Source organism: Drosophila grimshawi, unplaced genomic scaffold (assembly GCF_018153295.1).
Source record: "Drosophila grimshawi isolate 15287-2541.00 unplaced genomic scaffold, ASM1815329v1 contig_1377, whole genome shotgun sequence".
In the NCBI taxonomy this organism is placed as follows: Eukaryota; Metazoa; Arthropoda; class Insecta; order Diptera; family Drosophilidae; genus Drosophila; species Drosophila grimshawi.
Window position 1 is genome coordinate 12,273,785 of NW_025062900.1, and position 13,162 is coordinate 12,286,946.

Here is a 13,162-nt window from a genome sequence, read left to right on the forward strand (position 1 = left end):
AAAGCCTCAATTTGTGAGGTTATGTGACGCAGGCAAAGATCAGAAAATGAGCATGAGAGCGCCCTCTCTTTCTTTCACTCTCTCTCTCTCTCTCTCTCTCTTCGTCTCACTCTCCCGCTCGCTCGCTCTCCCTCTCTTTCTCTCTTTGTTCGTAGGCCTCGTCACGTGCTCCATTTCTACTATTAAATGTGGTTGTGTGTATTACTTTTTATATCAGATTTACTTTTACATTAATTATTTATATACATCATATACATATATGAATATATTTACATTTATATTATACATATTTGTTAAATGCTCTCGCACAAAATGTGAAATGAATCTCGCGCATAGAAGATGAATAAGAAGAAGCAGAAGAAGTAGCACAAAATCTATGCCAACATTTTAGTCCATTTTTATATTATTGGTTGGCTGTTTATCAATTTATTTATGCTTGTTATAGTCACTAAAATTACAAACCTAATTTTAGTTTAGTTTTTTACACAAGGCTCTAATAAAAATTCGCTGTCGAACTGCTTAGTTTATTTATTTATATTTGTTTTCTTTTGGTTGACTTTTCTATTCGGCACTTTCTTTAAACTAACGCACACACACACACGCACACAAACACCAACACAAACAAACACACACACAGGCACACACACGCACGCATACAGACGACGCACAACCTACAACACCAAATAACAAAATGGCGTGCGCACAGTTTGAGTGGCACTGTGCTTGAGCTGTGCGCGCATTTAGCGACAATCAAATATGAACAAGTTTTAATTGTTGATCAAATCGATCGAACCTTAATATGGTTTTTTTTTAGGTAAACCCAAGCTGCCTTGTAACGAAATCCAAAATTTCAGCACACTACAAACGAGAATTCTTTACCACATATACACATACATATATACATATATGTATGCAAACATGTTATGAGAACAAAATCAAAAAAGAAAAAAAACGTAAAAAAAAACAAAAAAAAAAACAAAGAAAAAAACATTCAACAAGTTGAAAGAACATTTCACTGGACGGCAAAACCACCTTAGATGTTGTAATTTCCTACTACTAAAATACTTTTCCGAGCAACTCAAAACCCAAATGACAAAACTCAACTCGTGTAGACCAATTTGAAGAATCCCAAAAAAATCCCCCCCATTTGCCTAATTGATTGATGTTGTAATTTGTGTATGTGTTGAATATGTAGAACTAAACTTGTCGTTGCAATCCACAAACAGCGACGACAAGCAATACGACTCCAAAAATACCCTTGCAAAAAATTAATAAAAAAAGACAAAAAACAGTCCCGAAAAGAATGCAAATAGGTGAATACAATATTTAAAAAGAAAAAAAGAAAATAGATGTGTGTGTTTTATGTTGTTGTTGTTGATGTTTTGCATAATAGTCAAAAGTGTCTATATGTGTCAATGTATATACATATATATATATGTGTATATATGTATATATATCTCGATGTTTACCCATTAAATCCGATTGCAATATTGGCTTCAGTATTTCCATATATGTGTGTATGTTAGAATCTAATTGGTAACAATCTAATTGGCCCCCAGTATTCAAATAGTAGCAAATAGTTGGAAATTACAAGAAATACCCAAAAATTATTTATCAAATAGATTTTTTGGTGTTGTATGTACAATAAAAGAAAAATGTCCGTAGGCATAACATAATTCTGTATCTCTGTGTGTTGATGTTGTTGTTGTTGATGTTGTTTGTTGTTGTTGTTAACATTAATGTTGTAGTTGCAGCGCTTATTAAAAATCGTTTTCATTTAAAAAAGAAAAATCAAATAAAATTATGCATGCGTTTGCCACGCCCATTTTCTTTTAAAGACAGGCTTTAATCAGTATTTGTTGTTGTGCGTTTCATAAAATAAATAAGTTAGTAGACAAAAACAAAAACAAAAACCATAAATATACATACGAAAAGTAAAAAACAAAAAAGCAAAAACGGTGTTTAACACCAAAAAAATGAAATGAATAAAAACCAAAATTTAGGCCAGGAGAAAGGAGACAAAAAGAAGTAAATGAATGTTTTGAATGGATATCAAGCGAAAAGCCCAAAAAGAAGAAGAAGAAGTAGAAAAACGAGAGGAAGAATAAGAATAAAAACAGCAAAGAAACGAATTTGTTGTTGCATATAAGTATTAAAAGCATACATAAATAAAATATACGTAGCTAATTAAATGTTTAGAACCAAACCGAACCCATTGATAAATTAATTAAAGAGTTAACAATTTTGGATCGATATCTAAATGTCATGCAGAGTTGAATACCGTTAAAACCAATGCAAAGAAATCCATTACACATTTTACAATTCTGCACTAAAATACATTCAAGTTAAACCCAAAACAAAATAGCATTTAATGTATTCAAATGCCCTGTGCCTCTAAAACCAACAGTTTGATGCGTATTGGAGTCGAGTGCAACTGCACAAAACAAAATGGCAGCCCACTCAAATGCAGCAGATGAGAGAAACTACAGCGTTGCCAACTGGTTGATCGATGATCAATGCATTTCAGTTGGCAACGCGTTTGGCGGCTACAATTTTTGAATTTAAAATGCAGTTTTACCAAATAAACACAGGGCATATAAAATAAATGAAATACATCCGAAAATATTTCAAGAGAAAATCAATGTAATTTCCAAATTAAATGTGCAAAAGCTGTCAGTGTCAATGCAATATACATAATTACAATGGAGTTCGTTAGTTAAAAAGAAAAGAAAACAAAAAAGAGTCAACATATAACATAAAACAAGAATTAAAACCCAAAATTTAAATCGAATTAATCCACATTGTTGTTGTGATCTGCAGAAACCTTACAAAATAAACGTTAAACAAACAGAATTACCTTACAAATAATTACAATTTATTTTGCGTTTACATTTATATCAATTTACAACCGACAAGTAAAACTTACACAAAATTAATTTCACTTTTTGATATGTTACAGAAAATCTCACAGATATTCCTCAACACTCGAGCATGCTTCAAAAACGTGTACATCTCAAAAATAGTATAAAATACATATGTCTAACAATCAAATTCGTAAAAACTATCAAGTATCAAATAAGTATAAAAAACAAAGCGTTCTAAGGCACCATTGAGACAGTTTGGCAGGATGGTGGATTGAGCGGGGATGTTGTCACAACATCTGCACAAATGCCAGACTGATTAGGGATCCGATGGCCATGCCCACGCTCAACGAGGCAGCCATTATGGAGGCAGCCAGCTCCTTCTCATGCTGCTCAACGCTTCTGCAAGGATAACACAATAAGGATTAGTCTCGATTGAGTAGCTCGCTGTGATTCAGCTACAAACCGTGGCGCCATAATGAGCAGAATGTTGGTCAGATAACCGTTGGAGAGCGCAAAGGCAACGATCATGGCCATAAAGGTGTAATCATGCTGCACCAGCGTGGGCAGAAACTGATGCACGCCACTGTTGGAGCACAGGAAACAGGGCACGAACACAACACGCACCACGGTGAGCAGCAGCGTCGTCTGTTGATTCCGCGGCACCTCCAACCAACCAGCAAACAATCGGCCAAAATAGTCGCCGCAATTGAAGAATAAATAATTCACCACAGGCATATAGTAAACATCTAAACAAAAAAACACACAAATTATTATTACAAATATAAACCCAATATTTATATAGATTGATATATACCTGTCCACTGGGTGTGGCTGGCTGAGTGCTCCGATTCCATTAGGATCGTCACAGACGGATATACCGAGAGCGTTGTGGCATACAACAGGACGAGGCAAATGGCTTGCAAATAGATCTTGCCCAGCACTTTGGACAGCAACGGTTCGAGTGGCACACCCTCATCCGTGCCCACCGTGCTGCGACTGTGCGCTGGCTGGGCACAGATCACCTTGAACTTGTCGCCACCAGCCAGATAATATTTAAAGTACGCCTGACGTGCCACCAGCAGGTAGCAAACGATGCAGCCGCAGATCAGCAAGGCGCCCATAACGAAGAACACAAAGGCGGTTGCCGAGGGACCCGCATCGAAGGCGAGCACCAAAAGAAATGCGAGTGCCGTCAAAATGCCACCAAGCGCCTGGCCACTGACCACAGCAGTCATAAACTCCGACGGAAAGAGACCAGCGACGCCATACAAAGCGCCCGACATGGTGGCAGCCGAAACTGAAATAAATAAACAAATAATAAGTTGAAATCGAATTGAAGTTTGCAGCTTGCAACAGATCTTACTGTTGAGTAACACCACAATGATGAGCGTGATGAGAAAGAACTGCTCCTGCCACTGGTCCGTGTTGACTTCCACGAATCCCGTTGTCACTCCGAAGAGCACCAGTATCGTGCCCAGTGTGCCCAGCATTTTGGCACGCAGCGTGACCAGATGGCCGTAGACGGCATTTAGCAGCAGGAATGTGGTGCCCGAAATTGTTGCGGACAGCGCCAAATCACATGTGAAACTCTTCTGCAGCGGCGTCAGCTGCTCATCATCCAGCACTGGCAGCGTTCCATTCAGCGTCGTATTGCGGAATTTGTATTGCCAATACTGGAATTTTGTTAAATACCATTCAATTGTAATACAATAAAATGTAATTGTTTTTCAAGCATAGTTTTCACTACACTTTTTATGATTTTTTGTTCTAATTGTTCACTTAAAGTCCAAAGGGGTAACAACAAAAGGGTTGGGCTAGGAAGGGGGTGTAGGAAGGGGTGCACTGAGTCAACCTTAAAGTAGATTAAACAAAGAACACAACTAAAGACGATAACAACAACAGCAACAAAAAAATGGGAACGAGAACAAAAACCAAAAAGGAATAATAAAAAACACAATGCCAAAACGGAGATAAGAAATAAAACAGCAATGCAACTGTAAAGCTTGTAAATGGGGCGATGGGAAAGGAGAGGAGGGGAGGGGTGGGGGACACTTCTTCCTCTTTATACTCACATCTTCGGCGGTTACAAAAAAATTCCATGGTGTCATTGTGCCAATGCCGAGCAGATAGAAAACACAATAGGTTAACGAGGCGCCCGAATTGGGTGCATTTGTCAATTGGATTACTTCGTCCCCCTGCTCCTGGTGCAGCAGGCATCGTTCGTCATCATTATCGTGGCTGTACTGTGGTGAAAACGCGGGCACAAAACTACCGTTATCAACAGCAGTGGTCGAATTCTGATCCTCTGCTTGTTCTTCCTGCTCCTCTTCCAGCAGCCTTTGCTCATCTTCGTTGCGTCGCATTCTTCTTGTTGTTGATGCTGTTTTTGTAAGGTCAGCTGTTTTTGCCTTAGCCTTTGTGTCATCAGCAGCAGCCTTTTGCTAAAACAATAACAATTCACACACATAGACAAACTCTCGTGTATTTTTGTATATGTATGTGTGGCTTATAATCGGGCCAAAAGAATTTCGCTCCACTTTTTGCTTTCACCACTGTCCGCTGCTGTTGTTTGTACGCTGCCCGCCGCATAAACAATAAAATGCATATTAATTATCACTTTGGGTAACGAAAAACTTAAAGTCTGTGTGTGTTTCCTTGGGTTGTGTTTAGTTTTGTGTTCTGAGTTTGGTATTTTCTGGCATTTTAGCGCTTTACGCATCTGGTCACACTGCGTTTAGGTTGGTATGCAGATCATGTATATTATTGGTATTCCTTGAAATGAGTTGACTTTATCTATGAGTAAAATCAAATTTAATTTACGATTAACTGGATAGTAAAATCAAATAAAAATACAATTATAATAAAAGTTATTTAGCTAAGTTTGTGTATATTAAATAAATTTGATGTTTTATTTCTTTAAAACAAAATGCTAGTAAGAAATCTTCACTGAAGTTTAAATAAGTAAACGAAAATAACCTCACATTAAATTGATAACTTTTAAAATAGAAATTTGTTCATTATTATATAGCATGTATACCGCAAACAGAGTATCATAGAATCGACTCACAAATAGCCGCCGCATTGTTACTTGTTTCGCTTTGGACTCTCCCGAATATTTTGATTGTTTTTGCCGATGCCGTTCGTCGCTCAGTTCGTTGAAAACGTGCAAACGAGACGGACGTTAATTTTTCGTTGTCGCTAGATTGTCGCCAACGCGTCGCCGTCGCTCGGAGTCGGAGCCCCAGTCACAATAATAAAAAAACAAAAACATTTGCTTCAGATTCAGATTTGAATGAGTTTAGGAAAAAGTCGACAAACTGTTTGTTATTTGGTTAGTTAATTGCAAGAGTGCAATAGGCGAAAAGAAGACAAAAAAAGTAAAAACAAACTCTGCTTCCTTTTGGGAGATTTCTTGTGTTTGTCAGTGTGTGTGTTTTGTTTGTTGTTTGTTCTTACTGTGTTTGTATTAGGCAAGCAGCAAAACGTGATATGTAAATGACAGCGATAATAATAATAATAACAAGTCGATCAACGACGGCAACAATATCAAAACAAACAACAACGAAAATTGCGCGCCAAAAAACAGCAGCAGCAGCAGCAGCGAAACAAAAGGATTTATAAAACCAACGGCAGCATAAAAAAAATACCAATACAAACACACAAGCAGCTGTGAGCGCACTCGATACAACAACAAGAAGAACAAGACGAAGAGGAGCAGCATCAGCAGCAATATCAAAACAGAAGCTGGCTGCAAAACGCAGTCCAAAAAAAGATTCCAGTTTCATCTCACGGCCAATTTTTATTCACCACGGCACGAAAAGGACGACGACACTTGAAGTATTTGGCTGTGTGTGGTGTGTGGTGAGTTTTTTGCCCATCTCTTTTCGAATGCAGTATTTGATTTTATTTTTGCGCAAAGCATTTTGACGAAAGTGCAAAAGTCAAGGCTCCCATTTTTTTTTTGCTTGCCTTTTGCCAATTGTTTGACCTTTGCCAGACATCGAGTGTTCAGCTCAAGGCACTCAGTCCTTGACAAGCCTGTCTTTCTTCTTCCTTTAGCCATTTCTCCCCGCACGTCTAATTTTTGCACAGTGGTTACGTGCGTGCTAAAACAAAGATTGCGAAATTCCTTTAGATCTTTTTTTATTATCGCTCAACGTAATTTGAAATGCGCACAAGTGAAGAAGAAGAGAAGAAAAAACAATGCTGATAAATGCAGTGTGACGAAACGTTTGCCCATCGTATGAACAAATATATAGGATTACAAATCCGCAACCCTAAATGAAAATGACTGGTTTAGTCAGGTAGAAAGAAATGATCGTAAGCCCTTTGTTGACAAAATGACCGTATCGAATGGGGAGTGGAAAACAAGAATTAGTTTCTTGTGTAATAAAGGCAGCGGCTTATCTGATTATCTTATCTAGAAATATCTTCTTTTTTCAATTTGACTGCATTGTAATATGAATAATGAGAAGCAAGCATATCAGATCGGATCGGAAATCTATTTTCAAAAGATATAAAGAAATTAAAAAAAAAACTAATTATGATTAAAGTGATTAAGTTAGTTTGATATAAATAGTTATAATTGGTGTGGCTTATGTTGAAATTATTAAATATAATTAAACCACTAAAGATAATAAAACAATTTATTAAAATTCTGGAGCAAAATAAGCATTCGCCAGATAAATTTAGAAAAAACGAATATGAATTCATTAATTTTATGTTAAGTGCGTTTATAAAAAGCAGTTGTCAACGCCAATCCTCTGGAACATGCAACCAAAATTGAGTCCAATAGATCTACATGATTAATTTGCTTAATATGCAATTCAAATGCACATTAATAACTCCATACAATTTCGCTTAAGACCTTATCATTTATTTGCCATGTAGGTAGACTGTGAACCCATCAATAAAAAAATGTAGACGATGTCAGCTTATTCCATTTAATAACTGATAGGCGAATAAATACACATTTATTACACACTCCCCAAAAGCAGCCTGACCAATAAAGAGCAATTATCATTTGGGGACGATCAAAGCACATTTCAGCTCACTGTGCCCAGCTTCTTGTTCTTCATCATCATCTTCATCTTCTTTTGCTGCTGCTGCTGCTGCGTCTGAGTATGTTTGTATGTGTGTGTTTTTTTGTGTGTGCCGGTAATCAAAGGTCTAGACGGGGAGATGACGTTGCTTGCAGCCAGCCTCTTTCGGTTCACTCAAACCCCACACACACACGCACACACAGACACACACTCACACAGTATGCACATAATCCCTTTTTATTGCGCTCTTACCATGAAGAGGTTAAAAAAAAAGTTAAAGAGAGGAGTGAGCATATGTGTGTGTGTGTGAGAGAGAGAGAGGGAGAGAAGAGTTTCGAGTCCTGTTTGTTAGTGTGAATAATGGGCGTGGGAATCTCCACTCAGCAACAACAACAAACATTGGTCGCATCGATGATGATGCCCTGCAAATATAGGCGGCTCGTAAATTACAAAACCATGGTTTTATTTGTCAAAATTTGAAACTTATTTGAACAGGCGCCAAGCAAAGGGCAGCAAGTCGACACACGAAACGAAAACGGCAAATTCAAGCAGCTCACAATTGTTGTGCCCCAACACACTTCCAGTCAGTTGTTGTCAGGCGAGTTGTTAATTTTTTTCTGTTTCTGTGGTGCTCTTTTTCTTTCTCTCTTTCTCTGTGTGTGTGTGCGTGCTTGTGATTAGCATGCGAGAATGCTCATTGTATGTTTGTGTGTGAATGAGAGTCTTTCAAAATCACTCATAGGGGCACTCACTCCACTCATTTCAATATGAATTTTTATCAATAAGTTTGTAATTGGTGTTATTTTTTGTATATTGAGTGTTGTTTAATGACGCCAGTGATTGATGGGGGCAAACCAAACCAAACTCAAAACCAACCATCAATTAAATTAGGCATTACATGTACATACACATGTGTGTATGTGTGTGTGTACTTTCCTTGACTACTTCCGTCAATTAATTTACAAGCTTTTGTCACACATAATCCACTCGGTTTCATTCTTTGAACAGTTGTTGCTGGAAATGACGCATTTGAGCTTAAGCTCGTTCTCTGTGCCAAAATTACCAGCCCAACAAAAAATAAGCAAATTTGCCATCGCCTCACCCTACTCAAAATGGCAATTAGATTTGCGCAAAAAAAAAAGAACAGAAACAACAAAATAAAAGCGCCAAGGCAAGGCCACTCAAAACAATAGGCTAAATAAGAAGAATAATGGGAATGAGAATGAGAAAGAATGCGAATGCATGAATGAAATATGTACACACGAGTACCGTTATTTTTGGTGAGTTATTTGGGTGCGTGCTTCTTATAGGTATATTTGTGATTGCTTGATTACATATAATCATTTTGTTGATTAACCGTAAATGGCAATTTGTGAATGGTGCTGCTATTGCTACTCTTTATTTGGTCATGTTTATGCTATGTTATTTTCAATTGCGTTGTGATAAAACCAGCAGCTTTTTTAATGCAAAGCAATACAGCAACACATATATCTCCCTCTCTCTTACTGTCTCGCTCACATGCATATGACCAAAAGCGGATGAGCGAAGGATTTATGATTGCAATTGCGACTTATGCAATTCATCATAATCATCAACAACAACAACAATTTGCAATATGAATTGTCGTTTGGTAATGAATGCCACACGGTCTCCTCCCCTCCCCTCACCCCCTGCCCGCTGCACTTCACTTGCACTCCCCAAAAGCAACCTGAGTAACTAAAGAAAAAAAAACAAAAGAAATAAAAGTGAAAACTTGTTTTGTTTTCTGCTGCTGCTGTTGTTGTGTTTATGTATTGTGTGTACATAGTTTATTGCTGTTATTGCTGCTGCCGCTTCTGTTGTTGTTGTTGTTTATGTCTTGCATTTGACTTTGACTTTTCAACCGCCGCCTGTCGTCATCATCATCATCATCAGCATAAGCAGTAGCGACAGTGGTACAAAGTCAGTGGAAATTAAAGAAAATTCGCTTCCATTGCGCGGCTGTACAATAAGGATTTAAGGTCTTTTACTTTTTGAATGTCTTTATTTTTCTACAGATTTTGGTTGACATTAAATAAATAAATATAGATACATATGAGAATAATATTATAATATATAAATAAATAATGAACAGAAACGTTAAAGCAACTGTAAATATTTACATACAGATTCATTAATCACAGATTTGATGTCTCATCTCATTTGATCAATCAATTTTTATTTTGTTGGCAACCACTGTGCAATGTCCAAGGCAACCACCGGCAGCTGGCGACTGACGCTGCCGCTGATGTCGCGATGGCGCTTTCGATTTTCTTGCCTTTGCAACCCCGCACGCAGCAATGGCAGCAACAGCAACAGCAAAAGTAACAAACACAACACCCAATTTGAGAAGAAGGGGGCAAAAGCGAACAAATAAGCAAATACAGCTGTAGTTGTGTGATGCTTAGCTCTCTTTCTAGCTCTCGTTCTCTCTCTTTCTTTCTCTCTCTCTGTCCCCTTTGGCACCACAGAGAGCTAAACTCAAAAAGTAACAACAACAAGAGCGGTGTGCGTATATTTGTTTTGTTTTGTTTTCTTTTGCTTCGTGTGTGAGTCAAAAAGTCTTATTGGATACATGTATATATATATTCAACTTGCGCTTGCACATTTTGATGATTTCCTGTGAACTTTTGGATATTTCAATGTAAAGCGACTTGTTGCATGCGATACAACCTTTTGAGCGATACGCAACAGAGACAGACTGAGTTGTTTGCCTGCTGCTGTTGATTTGTTATTTCTTCTTGGCTGTTCATGTTCACTGTGTGTGCTTATCATGTTAATGTGCTTGCTGTTAATGGCTTTCCAACACACAATAAAACACAACACAATACAATACAATATAATTTATGAATGAGCTTAGCAAATTGTAATGTGTGTTCCCCTTATAAAATCACAGCGATTGGGAGCGTTTTATAAATTCCGTTATTTGCTGTCGATCTGTCAGTTTAAGAAGTTTTTTTGATTGCCGTAAAAATGTTGATTATATTCGTATTCTTTCGCTGACAAAATCTCTTACCTACTATTTCGTTTGACATCTTTGAAATACATCTGGAGAATAGGAAAACATTTCGAATAAGATTTTCATATAACTTGATTTTGCGAGAATAAGGAACTTTGAGATGGAATTGAAAATGTAAAAAATTATTTGTTAATTCGCTAAACTTACGAAATATAAATGAATGTTTTTTTTTTTTTGTTATTTGAAAAAATACAATTATTTTAATGTTTTTTTCTTTTTTTCTTTTATATATTTCTGTAACATTTTTTGCAAGCTCATGTTTAATTAACGACTCAACTTGACCAAAGTGAAAGGCCAAGTGCGACTATTGTTTTGATATATATATATATATTTTTGTTTTGTCTTTTCATTTTGTTAATGTTTTTGGTAACTCTTGTGCGAATTTTGTTTAATTGTTTTGCTTGAATTGCTGCAGGCTGTATTTTGTTATGTGCTGCACTTTTTGTGTGTCTCGCTGCTGCTGCTGCTGCTGCTTACATAAAATGCCACACAATGTGTCTCTTAGTTTGCGTCTCACTCACACACACATACACACGCACACCTGTCGCACACATTTCTTGATAAAAGCCGAACGTTAACGTTTTAAGCGTTTGATTGGCTAATTTGTTGTGAGATTGTTGTGTTGTGGTTATGGGTTTTAGAGCCGCCTCACGAAGGCCATTTGTTGTAATGCTCACTTGCACGCATTATGATTTAAGATATTGCTTTCAAAGACGCCGCTGTGTGAAATGTGTGATGACTGAGTGTGGTGAGGGGGTGTGGGGAGGGTGCCTAGTTTGTGGCAAGTTTGGGCGGTTCGTAAGCGTCTCAAATATGCTTAATGGCCATTATGTAATTGCCTAGACATTCCATAAGGAAATCAAGTTGTGCATTTTGTTGTCGACAACCACCATAAATGATCATGATCATGCCCCATATATAGAGTGTGTGAGTCTCTCTAATGAGATCAGGCATCACATGTTACTTTATGTTGCACACAGTCACAGAAATAAAAATATGCAATTTGTACTTGAGCAGAACAACTAACTGTATATTTGTAATATGCAGTAAAATTTGTTATGGTGCTAATTTGATCGTAAATCTGATTTTTATAGTCTGAATGCCATAAATCTATGATCGTTAAATAAATTCAGCAAATCGAAGGCAAATTCACTGCAAAGTGAGGTATATACACTAATATGCCATAAGAGACTTTGATAACATTCCCATTCTGATCGAAATTGTTGAGATTTCTGTTGATTGTATTTCACCAGCGAAAACCAAATTTGAAATCATTTTCGTTTATTACATTTTAATTTTTATTGGTCGACCCCAAAACGTATATATATTTGTATCTGGCACTCTTGTTCTTCTCGAGCGGCTGCTTGCCACATGGCGATTACTTAATAATCGTACGTTTGCGTTGTCTGTTCATCGTAAAGAGCTCTATAAAAGCCTCTTATCTGTCATTAGGTCTACATTATTATGTTTTATTTATTATGACCGCACCAATATTTACTTCAAGATAAAAGAGAACTCAAGAGTAATGGGATTATCGCAACTTGAGATAATATTTATAGGAAGCATGTTTTTTTTATATTTCTTTTTCCTTTGAGACCCATATAATTTTCAAAAAAAAAAAGTGTAATCATGAAAACTTACTAATTGGTTTTTTTTTTCCACTGACGTTGATGATAACCTAGCAAATTCTCGGACAGAATATTTTCTTTTCTTTTTGGTTCGGATCGATATGAATTCTGCATGATTAGCTATTTTTGGTTGATTGGCTGGGTCTGTCGAGATTACGAAATTTTATAAAATTAACTCGATACTGAGTTGCTCAAAAATTATGCCAATGGGCGAGTGACTAAAACGCGTTCCACAATATGTGGGCATTTTAGTTTTTGCAGTGAGTTCTGAATTAAATTTGAATATAAGAGATATCTTATCTCTTAGGAGATAAGAAATAAAGCTTATTCGAGGCTAAGCAGCTCCTAACAACTCTGGTTATTTATATAGATAAAAAATTGCCAGTCTTAATAATATAATAAAACTTAATAAAAAATACTTTAAAAAGTTATTAGCTCTTATATCATATAATCATTTGGGATAGTAGTTGGTGTAGATGAATACTATAATTAGAGAAGATTTTTATTCTGAGTGTACCTTAACGCTCTACTGCTAAAATCTAGTGCTTCCCAGCTGAAAGTCTAATCATGTGAAGAGCGAGCCCAATTCTC

The 13,162-nt window shown here is 36.8% G+C and overlaps 1 protein-coding gene across 1 annotated transcript; it reads right to left on the reverse strand.

The window, feature by feature from the left end:
• Positions 1-2,853: 2,853 nt before the first annotated feature.
• Positions 2,854-5,540, reverse strand: LOC6562522 (equilibrative nucleoside transporter 2). Its single transcript, XM_001988370.2, has 5 exons — positions 4,937-5,540; positions 4,228-4,537; positions 3,679-4,161; positions 3,328-3,610; positions 2,854-3,263 (listed from the first exon to the last, which is right to left on the reverse strand). The coding sequence occupies exons 1-5, from the start codon at positions 5,225-5,227 to the stop codon at positions 3,152-3,154; spliced, it is 1,479 nt and encodes a 492-aa protein (XP_001988406.1). The 5' UTR covers positions 5,228-5,540; the 3' UTR covers positions 2,854-3,151.
• Positions 5,541-13,162: the final 7,622 nt, after the last annotated feature.

Excerpts from the sequence above, each read along its gene's own strand:
- LOC6562522 (XM_001988370.2), bottom strand. The coding sequence starts at position 5,227 with ATGCGACGCAACGAAGATGAGCAAAGGCTGCTGGAAGAGGAGCAGGAA. Across the intron at positions 4,162-4,227 it reads CATTGTGGTGTTACTCAACA|TTTCGGCTGCCACCATGTCG; the intron begins GTAAGATCTGTT and ends TATTTATTTCAG. Across the intron at positions 3,264-3,327 it reads CTGCTCATTATGGCGCCACG|AAGCGTTGAGCAGCATGAGA; the intron begins GTTTGTAGCTGA and ends TTATCCTTGCAG.